This window comes from Barbus barbus (genome assembly GCF_936440315.1).
Source record: "Barbus barbus genome assembly, chromosome: 43".
Taxonomy (NCBI): Eukaryota; Metazoa; Chordata; class Actinopteri; order Cypriniformes; family Cyprinidae; genus Barbus; species Barbus barbus.
The window spans coordinates 8,068,483-8,081,951 of NC_136721.1; the positions used below are offsets into that span (position 1 = coordinate 8,068,483).

General features: G+C 46.3%; 1 protein-coding gene across 1 annotated transcript; it reads left to right on the plus strand.

Annotated features, from left to right (window-relative positions):
- Positions 1-12,015: 12,015 nt before the first annotated feature.
- Positions 12,016-12,939, plus strand: or70b1 (olfactory receptor, family 70, subfamily B, member 1; the record flags this gene model as incomplete). Its single annotated transcript, XM_079404984.1, has 1 exon — positions 12,016-12,939. The coding sequence occupies one exon, from the start codon at positions 12,016-12,018 to the stop codon at positions 12,937-12,939; it is 924 nt and encodes a 307-aa protein (XP_079261110.1).
- Between the last annotated feature and the right edge of the window lie 530 nt (positions 12,940-13,469).

The window sequence follows — 13,469 nt, forward strand, 5'->3', positions numbered from 1 at the left end:
ACCCCTCCCTCTAGGAGCGACTCCTGAAGCTCGACGTGGACGTCCCCGTGGTCGTGGCGCTGGTCGATTGGGTTTGGCTCGATGAAACTCCTCTATGAGTGATGGATCCAGAATGTACCCAGGATCTCTCCTCAGGTCCATAGCCCTCCCAGTCCACCAGATAATAGAGCTGACCCTCGAGTCCAGTAACTCATTCACCCTATATGCTGGGGTTCCATCAAAGTCCAGGGGTGGTGATGGTTCTGGGGCTTCATTGCCAGGATTAGCTCCTGGATGGACAGGTTTGAGGAGGGACACATGGAAGGAGAGATGCGATAGTTAGCAGGAAGCTCCAACTGGTATGTTACATCATTGATTTGTCTCAGTATTATGAAAGGGCCCACATACCTGGGACTGAGCTTCCTGCTTGGTAGCCGCAACTTGATGTCCTTTGTGGAGAGACAGATCCATTGTCCTGGTTGGTAGGGAGGGTGTGGGCGACGTCGTCTTTTGGCCTGGAATTCCTGTATTCTCACGGCCCGCTGGAGACGAACCTGTTTTGAGAGTTTATTCTTGAGGAGTGAGGTGAGGGGAGAGGCCACCATGCTATAATTTCGAATTAACCTCCTGTAGAAATGGGAAAAGCCAAGAAATCTCTGCAGATCCTTGATGGTTTGTGGTTGTGGCCATTCCGTGACTGCCTGAACTTTGAGATTGTTCATCTTGACGCCCTGTGAACTGATGTGGTAACCCAGGAAGAAGGTTTGATTGACGTGGAACTCACTCTTTTCAGCCTTGACATAATTTATTATCTAGAAGTCGGGAAAGGACTGTTCTGATATGGTAGATGAGGATATCATCGATGTAGGCGACCACAAACTTATTTAGAAGGTCCTTGAAGATTTCATTGATGAAAGATTGGAATATTGCAGGAGAGTTGGCTAGCCAATACGGCATTACCTGATATTCATAGTGCCCCCTGGTGGTGAAAAAGGCTGTTTTCTATTCATCCCTTTCTTTGATCCTGATGAGATTATATGCACTTCGGAGATCGAGTTTGGTGTAGATCTTGGCCTCTCTGAGTTGTTCTAGTGCAGATGGTACTAATGGAAGGGGATAACAGAATTTAATGGTAATGTTATTCAGTCCTCTATAATCAATACACGGTCTTAGACCACCATCTTTTTTTTCCGACGAAGAAGAATCCTGCAGCTGCTGGGGAGGTTGATGGTCGAATAAAACTGGAGTTCAGAGCTTCATCCACATACTCCTCCATGGCTTGAGTTTCCTTTCTAGAAAGTGGATATATTTTATTCTTGGGGGGTTGTGTATTGGGCAGGAGGTCAATGGCACAGTCCCATGGTCTATGTGGGGGAAGCTGAGTGGCTTTTACCTTGCTGAATATGTCAGAGAGATTTTGGTAGTAATGGGGGATATGAACTTTCTTGTGCGTTTCAGGACTTTCCACACTGGTTGTGAGACATGATCGAGGTTTTGCGGTGATACAATTATTCATACAGAAGGATGACCAGCATGTTAATTCACCTTGATGCCATGAGAGTTCAGGGTCATGAGTAGAGAGCCATGCATGTCCCAAAACAACTTTGTGTTTAGGAGAGTCGATGACGTAGAAGGTGATGGATTCTTTATGAAGAGTTCCAACCTGGAGTGTGAGCGTCTTGGTTTGGTGAGAGATGCCCTTGCCAATCTGAGCGTTATTGATAGCCTTGACTTGAATTGGTGGGGTGCATGGTTGTGTTGGAATTTGATGTTTTGTGACAATATCCTGCTGGATTAGATTCAGGGCAGCTCCAGAGTCGATCATCGCTGTGAGATCAAGAGACAAGGTATCAGATCTTAAGACAACAGGGAGTGTGAAAGTTTTGTTACTTAAAAGGGCAAGATGTTCAATATTTACCCGGGGAGTGCTTTGGAGCTTGTGGGGGCATCCTTAACTGCGGTGACCTGACTCACCGCAGTAAAAACACAGGCGTTGATGTCGCCTCCGTTCTCTCTCACTCTTGGATAGTCGAGAAGTGTTTAAATTGCATGGGTTCCTCAGAAGAAAACATCTCAACAGGGTTAGAAGAAAAAGCGTTGGTCTGTCCACCCTTTCCACTTTTCTTCTTAGGAGTTTGTCTCATAAGGTTATCAATCCTGATGGCGAGCGTGACAAAATCGGAGAAGGAGGATCCCTCACCCTTACATGCAAGTTCTGTCTGAAGATCGCAGTTAAGGCTTTTATTAAACATAGTTTTAAAGCGACATCATTCCATCCACTCTGGGCAGCGAGCGTTCTGAATTCAATAGCAAATTTGGCAGCGGTGCGATTACCTTATGTTAGGTTGATGAGCTGTGTCGAAACATCTCTTCCGCCATGAGGGTATTCGGACACTTCGCGGAGTTGCTGAATGAAGTACGTCACTGAACTCCTCAGTCGGGAGTCAGAGTCCCAAACGGCTGCTGCCCAATCCATAGCTCTGCCCATCAAAAGTGTCAGGATGAAAGCGCACCTTTTCCCCTCTGATTCGAATCTCTCTACTTGGTGATCCAGATAAACCTGCACTTGGCAAATAAAGCCCTTGCATTGTTCAGCGGTTCCGTCAAATTTATCGAGTGCGAAGCTTACAGTCTTCGGTGTGGGCGGAGGGAGAGATCAAATGTAGTTCGTTGGGTTAGTTGTTCCTGATATCCTTGGAGCATTTCTGTTTGATATGAGACTGCTGCTTGTAGATTCGACACTTCCGCTGGATTCATAGTAGGCGAAGTATTCTGTAACAGGGACGCTGGAGTTTGGTTAGAATCCATAAGCAGGAGTTTATTAGAGGACAGGGCTTTAAACAGTGGTCAGTAATACAGGCAAAAGGTCAAACCAGAGAAGCAGTTAGATGTTCGTCAAACACAGGGGCAACATCAAAGACAATGGTAATAAGGTAAAAGGTCCAAACACAAACATCAGTCAAATCAGGCGTCAGAACAAAGGGGCAGACCACAATACCGTAAGTCAAGATATCAGGCAGGGTCGAAGACAGGTTATCAAACAGGAACAGTAGAAGGAACAAACGCTTGGTCAGGCAGAAAGACTGGCAATACTTCACGACTGGCACGTGAACAGGTCTCAGAATTTATGAGAGTCAAACAGGAAGTGACAGCAGAGGGAGCGGCCAGGTTTACTACTCGGGTGAGGGCTCCCTCTGCTGGCTAGACGTTACAACATGTGACCGAAACGTTTGCCTTTTATTCAGTAAATTGCTCTAAATATGATCTTGCTTGTGATTCTCTTTGATGTTTGAAAGTGTGCGGACCTTCATCAAGCTCTTGATTTTTCAGTATGAAACATTACCTTTAACTCCATATCAATAACAATATCAAATAGTTGTCAATACAGAAAAACTGAAAAACTGTAGAAAAACGAAAGTGTCTTGTCTCAAAAGAAAGTGAGGTGAAGTGAAGCAAAAGGATAAAAAAAAAAAACACAGAGCCAGAATTATGACTGATGTCTAGAGAATAATATTTGTCAAACTGCACTGACCCCTTCACTGCAGTAATTCAATTACAGTTTGGTCATTGGTGGCATGAGTGATTCACAAAGGGTTATTGCAATCGTCCCAGAGCATCTTTAATTAAATGCTCATTTACTGTATGACCACTACAACAGCTTTCGCTGAGGGACACACATACTCAGTGATCAGATCTGTATTTTGGTTTATAGGCTATCCTTGTTTGTCATATAGGTCAAATTGTCATCATTTACTCGTCCTTATGCAATTCTGAACCACTTTGTTTATTTGTTTGTAATACAAAAATAATACATTTTTTCCATACTGTGGTGACCAGGAACACATAATTGCACTGACTTAATTCCCTTAAATTAATTGTATCCATTTTATTTGTTTAAAAAATGTGAATGAGTGTATATACATTAAGCATGCATATTATGTGTACAAATGTGTGATTGCGCGTCTTACCATCTTTTGAAGCATTAGATGTTAGTCAGATATAAGTAATATTTAATTTCTACAGCATATTTCTTATAATAAAATGATAATAATCTTTTCAAATGAATGTAAACTTCTGATCACTTGTAAGTCCATTACTTAGAACAATGGTTCCCAACCTTTTTGAGTCAAAGGCACCAGACTTTTCAGTATTTCTGCTGTAAATCTATACATATAGTATGATGATAATGATTCAGTCATGTCCAGCCTTTGATGATTCTGCTGGCTATTTCTGGCCATGCTTTCCGGTATGCTGTTTTCTTTTTTGGCTGTTCTATGCCCTGGCCAGTGTCACATTTGATGGTTTCAATCGTCAATGTGTTTTTGGGGGCCTCTATTTTTGTTCTACTAACTGTGCCGAGCATTATTGCATTTTCTAGTGAAGCTGTTCACATCACGTGGCCAAAGTAGATGAGCCACAATTTGGTAATTTTTCCCTCAAGTGACATTTCTGGTTTGATGCGCTCCAAGACCTCTCTGTTGGTAACCCTCACTGTCCATGGTATTTTAAAAGACTTTTCCAACACCACAACTCAAAGGCATCAATCTTCCTTAAATCAGTTATTTTCCATAGTACAGCTTTCACATCCAAGCATATGTAGATGCTTTTCTGTTACATTTTTTTCAGTGATCCACCGCAGACATTTGCTGTGTGGACATGTGTCATGACCTTGCAAACCCTTCTTGTCATTTAGGTAGTTCTGTGTCTATGATTGAATGCAGGCACTGCTGAATAATGTTTACAAGGATTTTGCTTGTATGAAAAATCAAGGCTATTGTATGGTAGTTGCTACAGTGCCCTGCATCAGCATCAGTATGTATCTTTTTTATTCTTTTAGACATTTTCTGGCAAATTGGTTTGATGGTCACAGGTGGTACAAACTGCTCTACAGAGTGTGTTTCGCCACTATGTTCTTCTTCTTATTCATTGGTGTTTTTAGAGGCAGCTTGCATTGTTGTCACTACGTTGAATATGAACGAAGAAGTAGTAGTAGTAGTAGTTGTCTGGTTTATTAGAAGCAGAGGCCATACCTGCGGTACATACTCTGGTTGTTTGGTTTGCAAACGGGAAGAAAAATGCCTACTGCTAAGCGCTGTCTCACTGTCAGACTAAATGCATTGAACAGTGTAGCTATTTACCATTAGCTAGCTGCTTCACTACTCTTACCTTATTCTAAATAGCATGCAAAAAAGCTAGCTAAAGTCAGCAAATAAAACACTGACACAATGATGAACAAGTAACAATAATATTCGCAATAACGTCTCAGGTTACGTATGTAACCATGGTTCCCTGAAGGGAACGAGACGCTGCGTCGAAACGCATATGGGAACGCCTTCAGCGTGACCAGGCTCTGAATATGATGTGTAATCAGTCACACAAGGGCGAGGCGTCACGGGCGGGGTGACGTCACGACCAGGAAGCATATAAGCACGTGCGGCGGAGCCGGCTTCAGCTTCAAGTCATGAAGCAAGCGCTGGCAGGGATGCCGGAAGTGTGGCAACGCGACGCAGCATCTCGTTCCCTTCAGGGAACCATGGTTACATACGTAACCTGAGACGTTCCCTTCCAGGAACTTCGAGCTGCGTCGAAACGCATATGGGAATGAGATACCAACACCGCCAGACTGACAAGTCCCTGCCTGGTGTCAGGACGAAAGGACAGAGGAGCCGGGAGTGGCTCGGATGTCGAGGTCATAGAACCTAACGAAAGTCAGGGGCGTGGACCACCCAGCTGCGTTGCAGATGTCCTGCATGGAACACCTGCCCAGAAGGCCTTGGAGGCCGCCACACCTCGGGTTGAGTGCGCTCTGACTCCCACCGGCGGGGGGAGCTCAGAGGCCTCGTATGCCAAAGCCATGACACCCACAAATCACATACTAAGAGGAGGGCTTCGTAGCAGGAAGACCCCTCCTAGGCGGACCATTGCACAAGGGCAGCTGGTCCGACTTTCTCCACAGGAAGGACCTGTGGATGTATGCGTCTAGTGCTCGCACTGGACACATACGGTTGTGCTTCCCCTGGTCTGGCTCCCCGAAGGGAGGAGGACAGGAAGCCTGCAGTACGACCGGCTGTGGAACGACCGATGGGACCTTCGGAACATACCCCACGCGGGGGTAGAGGAATACTTTCGCCGAACCGGGCGCAAAGTGAATAGAGGCCGTAGTCAGGGCCTGAAGGTCACTCACCCTCCTCAGAGAGGTGATAGCCAATAAGAAAACGGTCTTGATAGTGAGGAGTCTCTCAGTTATCTCCTGAATGGGCTCGAAAGGTGCAATGCACAGAGCCTCCAGAACCACAGCCAGGTCCCACGTAGGGACGCGAGATCATACCGGAGGCCTCAGCCTCAGCGCACCGCGGAGGAAATGTGTAACTAGGGGGTGTCTACCCACTGACTGGCCACCAATAAGGGCGTGGTATGACGAAATAGCTGCCACGTAGACCTTAACAGTGGAATGGGTTACCCCTGCGGAGAAACGGGCCTGCAGGAACTCCAGTACTGCACCAACGGGGCAGTTGACTGGGTCGAGCATGGTGGTCCCCGCACCAAGAAGTGAAGAGCCTCCACTTCAAGGCGTACAGTTTCCTCGTTGAGGGAGCTCTGGATTGGAGGATGGTCTCGACAACCTCGGTTGACAGACCGGAAGCTATGAGTTGTGCCCCCTCAGGGGCCACACCCACAGCTTCCATAACTCCAGGTGAGGGTGCACCTCGGTGCCCCCGGTCTGTGAGAGGAGGTCCCTAGACATACTCGGCCCGGCCAGAACGGCGCTACCAATGGTAGACTGACCTCGTCCCGGCGCACTCTCGCCAGAACTCCCGGGAGCAGAGCGATCGGGGGGAAGGCATACAGACGGAGCCTCGGCCATGTCTATACCATAGCGCACCCCAACCGGTGAGGGAAGTGTCCGTCGCTAGCGAGACGCGGCGACAAGAAGCTCCCAGCACCGGCCCCGGGACAAGAAGCAAGGATTCCTCCACATGTCTAAGGCACGGACAGCGGCGTGACACTTTGACAGCGCGGAGCGAGTCTCCCCTCAGGGAGACCCCCTTGGTCTTGAGCCACCACTGTAGGGGTCTCATGTACAGCAGGCCAGAAGGAATCATGCTGGACGCAGCTGCCATGAGCCCAAGCAGTCTCTGAAACTGCTTGACAGTGAATGGCTGGCCTTCTCACACTCTCTCGACTGCCGTGAGGATCGACTCGATCCGAGCAGGGGTCAAACGAGCCTGCATCGTGGTCGAATCCCACACTACACCTGGATAAGTGGTTCTCTGAGCTGGAGAAAGCACACTTTCCTTGGCGTTTAGTCTTAACCCCCCAAATCTTTCATGTGGGCGAGAACGACACCTCGATGCCGAATCGCCGCCCGCTCTAATTGAGCGAGGATCGACCAATTGTCGATATAATTGAGTATGCGGATGCCCTGCAGTCGCAACGGGACCAGTGCCGCATCCACACACTTGGTGAAAGTGTGGGGTGAGAGTGCTAGGCCGAGGGGAAGAACCCGATACTGATACGCTTTGCCCCCCCAAAAGCGAACCTCAGGAACTCCCTGTGAGAGGGAAGGATGGGTACATGGAAATAGACATCTTTGAGGTCTGTCGTGACAAATCAGTCCTCGGACCTGATTTGAGACACGATCTGCCTGACAGTGAGCATCTTGAACTTCAGCTTTCTGGCTGAGCGGTTCAGAAGACTCAAATCCAGTATGGGCCTCAGCCCCCCATCCTTCTTTGGAACAATGAAGTACAGGCTGTAGCAGCCGGCGTGGACATCGTGAGGAGGAACCAACTCGATGGCTTCCTTCCTCAGCAAAGTATCGACTTCCTGTTCCAAGACCAGAGCCTGCTCGGGGCGGACCGTAGTCACACAGACCCCGTTGAACAGCGGAGGTGGCCCATTGAACTGGATGGAATAGCCAGCCTCTATCGTCCGCAGGACCCAAAGAGACACATTTGGCAGTCGCTGCCAGGCTGCCAAACGATCTACTAAGGGAATCAGTGTCTCGAGACTGACCTCTGGTGTTAGAGAAGCGGCCAGACCGCTGTCTCGCTGCGGCGCACCGGCAGGAGACGTGTAATCTGGCGGCCGAGGCGAGTTTCTCAGGTCCGCTGAAATCACAGGCGGAAGAACCTGAGAGTAATACTCGCTGGGACCTGCTGTGCCCTGGAACTGCAGGGTTGACAGACAAATCCCCGGAGGGAACCGAGGGGAGACGGTCACCGTGTGCCGCGGTGTAAGCCGCTCCACCCCAGTAGGGGTCGTCCTCCGTAGTCCTGGGGCTCACCCATCAGGACCTCTGAATGAACCAGACCCTGCAAGGCAGGACCCAAAGAGACACATTCGGCAGCTTGCTGCCCAATGATCTTCTAAGGGAATCAGTCTCTCGAGACTGACCTCTGGGTTCAGAGAAGCGGCCAGACCGCTGTCTCGATGCGGCGCACCGGAATGAGACACGTAATCTGGCGGTTGAGGCGAGTTTCTCGGCTCCGCGCTGCCGGGCGGACAAACCTGAGAAATATACTCGCTGGGACCGGCTGTGCCCTGGAACAGCGGCAGGGTCAGCCGACAAGTCCCACCGAGGTGAAGTGGTCACCGAGTGCCGCGGTGTAAGCCACTCCACCCCAGTAGGGGTCGCCCTCCGCGGTCCTGGGGCTCGCCCGTCAGGAACTTTTGCGCGAGGAGCTGGTATGCGGAGGAGGCTGCGCCCGCCCAGCAGCCACCTGAGTTTAGAGAGCGCGCATACCCTCTGCTCACCAAAGATGTTGTAAGCAGAGCAGGAGCCTTCAAAGGCAATGCCGTAGAGGGAGACAGATAGCTCGCAAGCGTCTGTTCAACCCGCGGCATCGCTGCATACCCGCGCTCATTCAGTTCCTGCGGGAACGAATGGCCGGGACGAAAAGATTTCACCCACGATCTCGACACCTCGGTGAGGAGATCGGGGAAAACGGAAGGCTCCTGTGTAGAAGTAGCTCTCTGGGGCGAGAGAGGCGGCGAAACTTCGTCAACGCTCGTCACATCAACCTCCTCGGAGGAAGAGAGACGAAGCCCTCGTCTCGGGGGGAAGAGACCGCTTCCGAACCGAGAGACGGGGCGCCAGATCAGGCGCGGGAGGAGATAGGGACATGCCCGTCTGACTCTCGCCAGCCAGTGCAGCTTACAAAGCTCATAGTTATATCATATTGGGGCGACAGAGGCGGCGAAACCTCGTGAACGCTCGTAACATCAACCTCCTCAGAGGAAGAGAGACGAAGCATTGAGCCCTCGTCTCGGGGGAAGAGACCGCTTCCACACCGAGAGACGGGGCGCCAGATCTGGCGGATACGGGAGAAGATAAGGACATGCCCGTCTCACACTCGCCAGCCAGATCAGCCTGCGAGCCCCACGAGTGCAGCCGCCGCTCTGCCTCGGCAGCAGCGGGACCGGCACCGCGTGGGGAGCTCGCAAAGGCTCCCTTCTCGAAGAGAGCCCTCCGGGTGCGGAGACCGATTCTGCGTGCTCCGCACCCAGGCAGACCACGCGCAAATCGTGTGTGTCCTCGCTCGTGATATAGCGAGGGCAAGGATGCACACACGACTTAAAACATGGTCTGAAAGCTTCACCCCTGAGCTTGCCCTTGGCTTTGGCATGATACTGAATGCTTTCCACCTATTAACTAGGACAAACAACAGTAAATAAGACTGACACACACAGAGCGCTTCGCTGAATGACAAAAAGCTGAAGCCGGCTCCGCCGCACGTGCTTATATGCTTCCTGGTCGTGATGTCACCCCGCCCATGACGCCTCGCCCTTGTTTGACTGATTACACATCATATTCAGAGCATGGTCACGCTGAAGGCGTTCCCATATGCGTTTCGACGCAGCTCGAAGTTCCTGGAAGGGAACATCAGTTTACTAAATAATTAAGAAAATATAATTTCTTAATTTACCTTTGTAATGAAACCTCATTGCTTGACTGGCTACTCTCTGCTGTCTCAGACAATGACATCTTTGTCATGTCAGCCACCGTAGCTTCTCTATGTGCTTCGAAAGGGAGGGGTGAGCATTTATTGTAATTCGCAACCACACCACTATATGCCCCCAAAATGTACACACTGCACCTTTAAGAATAGTCATAGCTTTAATTGGTTGCATAAAAATTTATATTGGTCTATCTGAACCTGAGAAGTAAGTCTGATTACTTATTTGCTACTGTAACTGCCAGCTGGTAAGACAAGTTCTTAAGACATTAACACTGACTATAAAATAAAATCTTAACATATAGGCTACATTTATGCAAATGGCCCCTGATCAATGCAAAGCCACTGTACACTACTAAAGAGAAAAAAGGAGGTGTTGAAAAAAGTTGCTTGTTTCACAGTCTGTTAATTTCTTGTGAGATGACTGATTTTATTTAAGATAAATTTGCTTTTATAGGTCTGGTTTGATAACATAACTGATAGCAATGGCAACATTTGAGTGACGTGCTAAAATAGCTCTTCCCACTGCCTTTCCTCACCCTCTTCCAATGGCAGGTTCAAATCCTGACTCCAGTAGTTAGTTTTACCTAAGGCCACTCTAGTTTAGGAAACGGGTGTGGCTCCAGAAAATAACATGATTATTTCAAATGTGAGTTGCAAGCACACACACACACACACACACACACATGTTGGTTTTTGTGGTTTATGGGGACTCTCCATAGGCATAATGGTTTTTATACTGAACAAACTGTGTGTGCTATTGCCCTACACCAACCCTACACCTACACTTAGCCCTCACAGGAGACTTTGTGCATTTTTAGATTTTCAAAAAGACACCATTTAGTATGTTTTTTAAGCCTTTTGAATTACGGGGACATAATTATAAATAAACCTCATAAACCACCTTCATATTGTAATACCTCTGTCATACCATGTCATTATACAAATTTGTGTCCTCATAAACCACATAAACATGCACACACACACCCCATAAGGGATAATCAACCGTGCATTAAAGGATTTTAATGCATGACGTGGAGGCAAAGAACTATGGAAGCCCGTTTCCGCCACTGAATAAAAAAATCAAAAAAGGTTATTGCGACTTTTTAATCACACAATTTTTTCACAGAATTGTGAGATATAAACTCGCAATTGCGAGTTATAAAGTCAGAATTGTGAGTTTATCTCATGCAATTCTGACTTTATTTCTCAGAATTGCAAGTTTATATCTCACAATTATGACTTTTTTACTCACAATTGCGAGTTTATGTCCGGACTCCAGTAGTTAGTCTTACTTAAGGCCACTCTAGTTTAGGAAACAGGTGTGGCTCCAGAAAATAACATGATTATTTCAAATGTGAGTTGCAAGCACACACACACACACACACACACATGTTGGGTTTCCATGTTTTATGGGGACATCCCAGAGGCGCAATGGTTTTTATACTGTACAATCTGTATGTGCTATTGCCCTACACCAACCCTACACCTAAACTTAGCCCTCACAGGAAACATGCTGCATTTTTAGATTTTCAAAAAACTTTATGCTGTATGATTTATAAGCTTCTTTCCTCATGGGGACCAAAAAATGTCCCCACAAGATTAAGATTTACTGGTATTACTATCCTTGTGGGGACATTTGGTCCCCAGGACGTGATAAATACCAGGTGCACACACATACACACACACACACACACACCTTTTTTGGTCCACTGACATCAAGTTGTGTTGCAGATGTCTCGGTGATATTTGCATACTGTATAGGGGGAAGGTCTATAAAATTAGCACACATTTAGGTGTCTTTAACAGTCAGACTCACACATCATCTTAAACCAAGTGAACATTTTAGATGTGACCTTTATCGTAATGTTCTTCAGATTTCTTTTCTATCAATTTTTACTTTTTTTCCTATTAATTGCCTTCTGAGGAGTTGATTACCACATCTTTGCTTAAAATTACTCAGTAATTTTACAACAAAACAACAAACACTGTGCTGTGTACTCTGCTTCATTTCACAAACCTGCTGTGGGGAAATCCTTGTGGATTTTAGAATTTACCATCTTTAAAAATATTTATAATGGAGAATTTGACATACAACAGCATTATTTTGCAATTAGAAGGACTGAAGGCGTCGGAGCAGGCCATGTATCCTGTTTTTGCATTCTTCCTGCTTTTCTATGTGATAATTATGGTGTCCAACATTGGAATATTCATTCTCATAACAGCACACAGAAGCCTACATGAACCAATGTACATGCTCTTCTGTAACTTGCCATTGAATGACATCCTTGGCAATTCCATCATGGTTCCTCGGCTGCTCATGGACATTCTAAAGCCACCATCTGAGCGCTATATCAGTTATGTTGAGTGTGTTGTTCAGGCGTTTTCTGCGCACATGTATGGCACAACCTCCCATACAATACTAATAATCATGGCTTTTGACAGATATGTGGCCATATGCAATCCACTTCGCTACCAAACCATAATGACACACAAAATGGTCATCACACTGTCAGCTTTAGCCTGGGGTACAGCATTACTTTTCATTAGCATCTTGATAGGCCTTACTGTAAGGCTCAACCGTTGTAGAACTTTCATATCAAATCCTTATTGTGATAATGCATCTTTGTTCAAGTTATCTTGTGAGGATGTGACTGTCAATAACTTGTTTGGGCTGATATACACAGCACTGCTGTTTGGTTCTTCTATCGGAAGTATAGCGATTACATACATTAAAATAACCGCTGTTTGCTTAATAACTAAGAGTAAAACATTGAACAGCCGTGCATTGAAAACCTGCAGCACTCACTTGGCTCTCTATCTGATTATGATCATCAGTGGGCTTATTGTTATAGTGCTACACCGCTTTCCTGCCTATTCAGATTACAGGAAACTGGCTTCCCTGCTGTTCAATATCATTCCAAGCATTTTAAATCCAATCATTTATGGGCTGCAGTGCTCTGAGATTAGACACATTCTGCTACAGGTGGTGAAAAAGTAGGACTATGAAAGATGTTTTTAAATTATGTAACATTTATGCATTTGGCAGATACTTTTATCCATAATGACATACATTGATTTGCATTCAAGATACACATTTATCAGTTATTTCTTTCCAAGGAACTGAACCCATGACTTTTGTGTTGCTAGCCCCATGCTCTACTGTTTGAACAGGAATTTATTCAAATGATGTAATATATGAAAATGCTGTGTTCTGTTTCCCATAATTGCAATCACCATTATTGAGCTAGAACCAAACTGTTCATATTTTAGTTGAGGAACTTGACCTTGTCCTGAAGACCTTTTCCTCAGTATTTGGTTCTTATCAATGAAACAACAACAAAAACTGTGCTGTGTAAATAGTGTTCATCTAATAATATGCTCTTTTTCATCATTTGTATATACATTTTTTGTCATGTTTTGCTTATAATATTTCATTATTAATTATTATTAATAATATTGCCTTGATATTTTAATATCAGAAACAATGAAAATTGAGGTGAAATTTATACTGGCATCAGCACAATGATG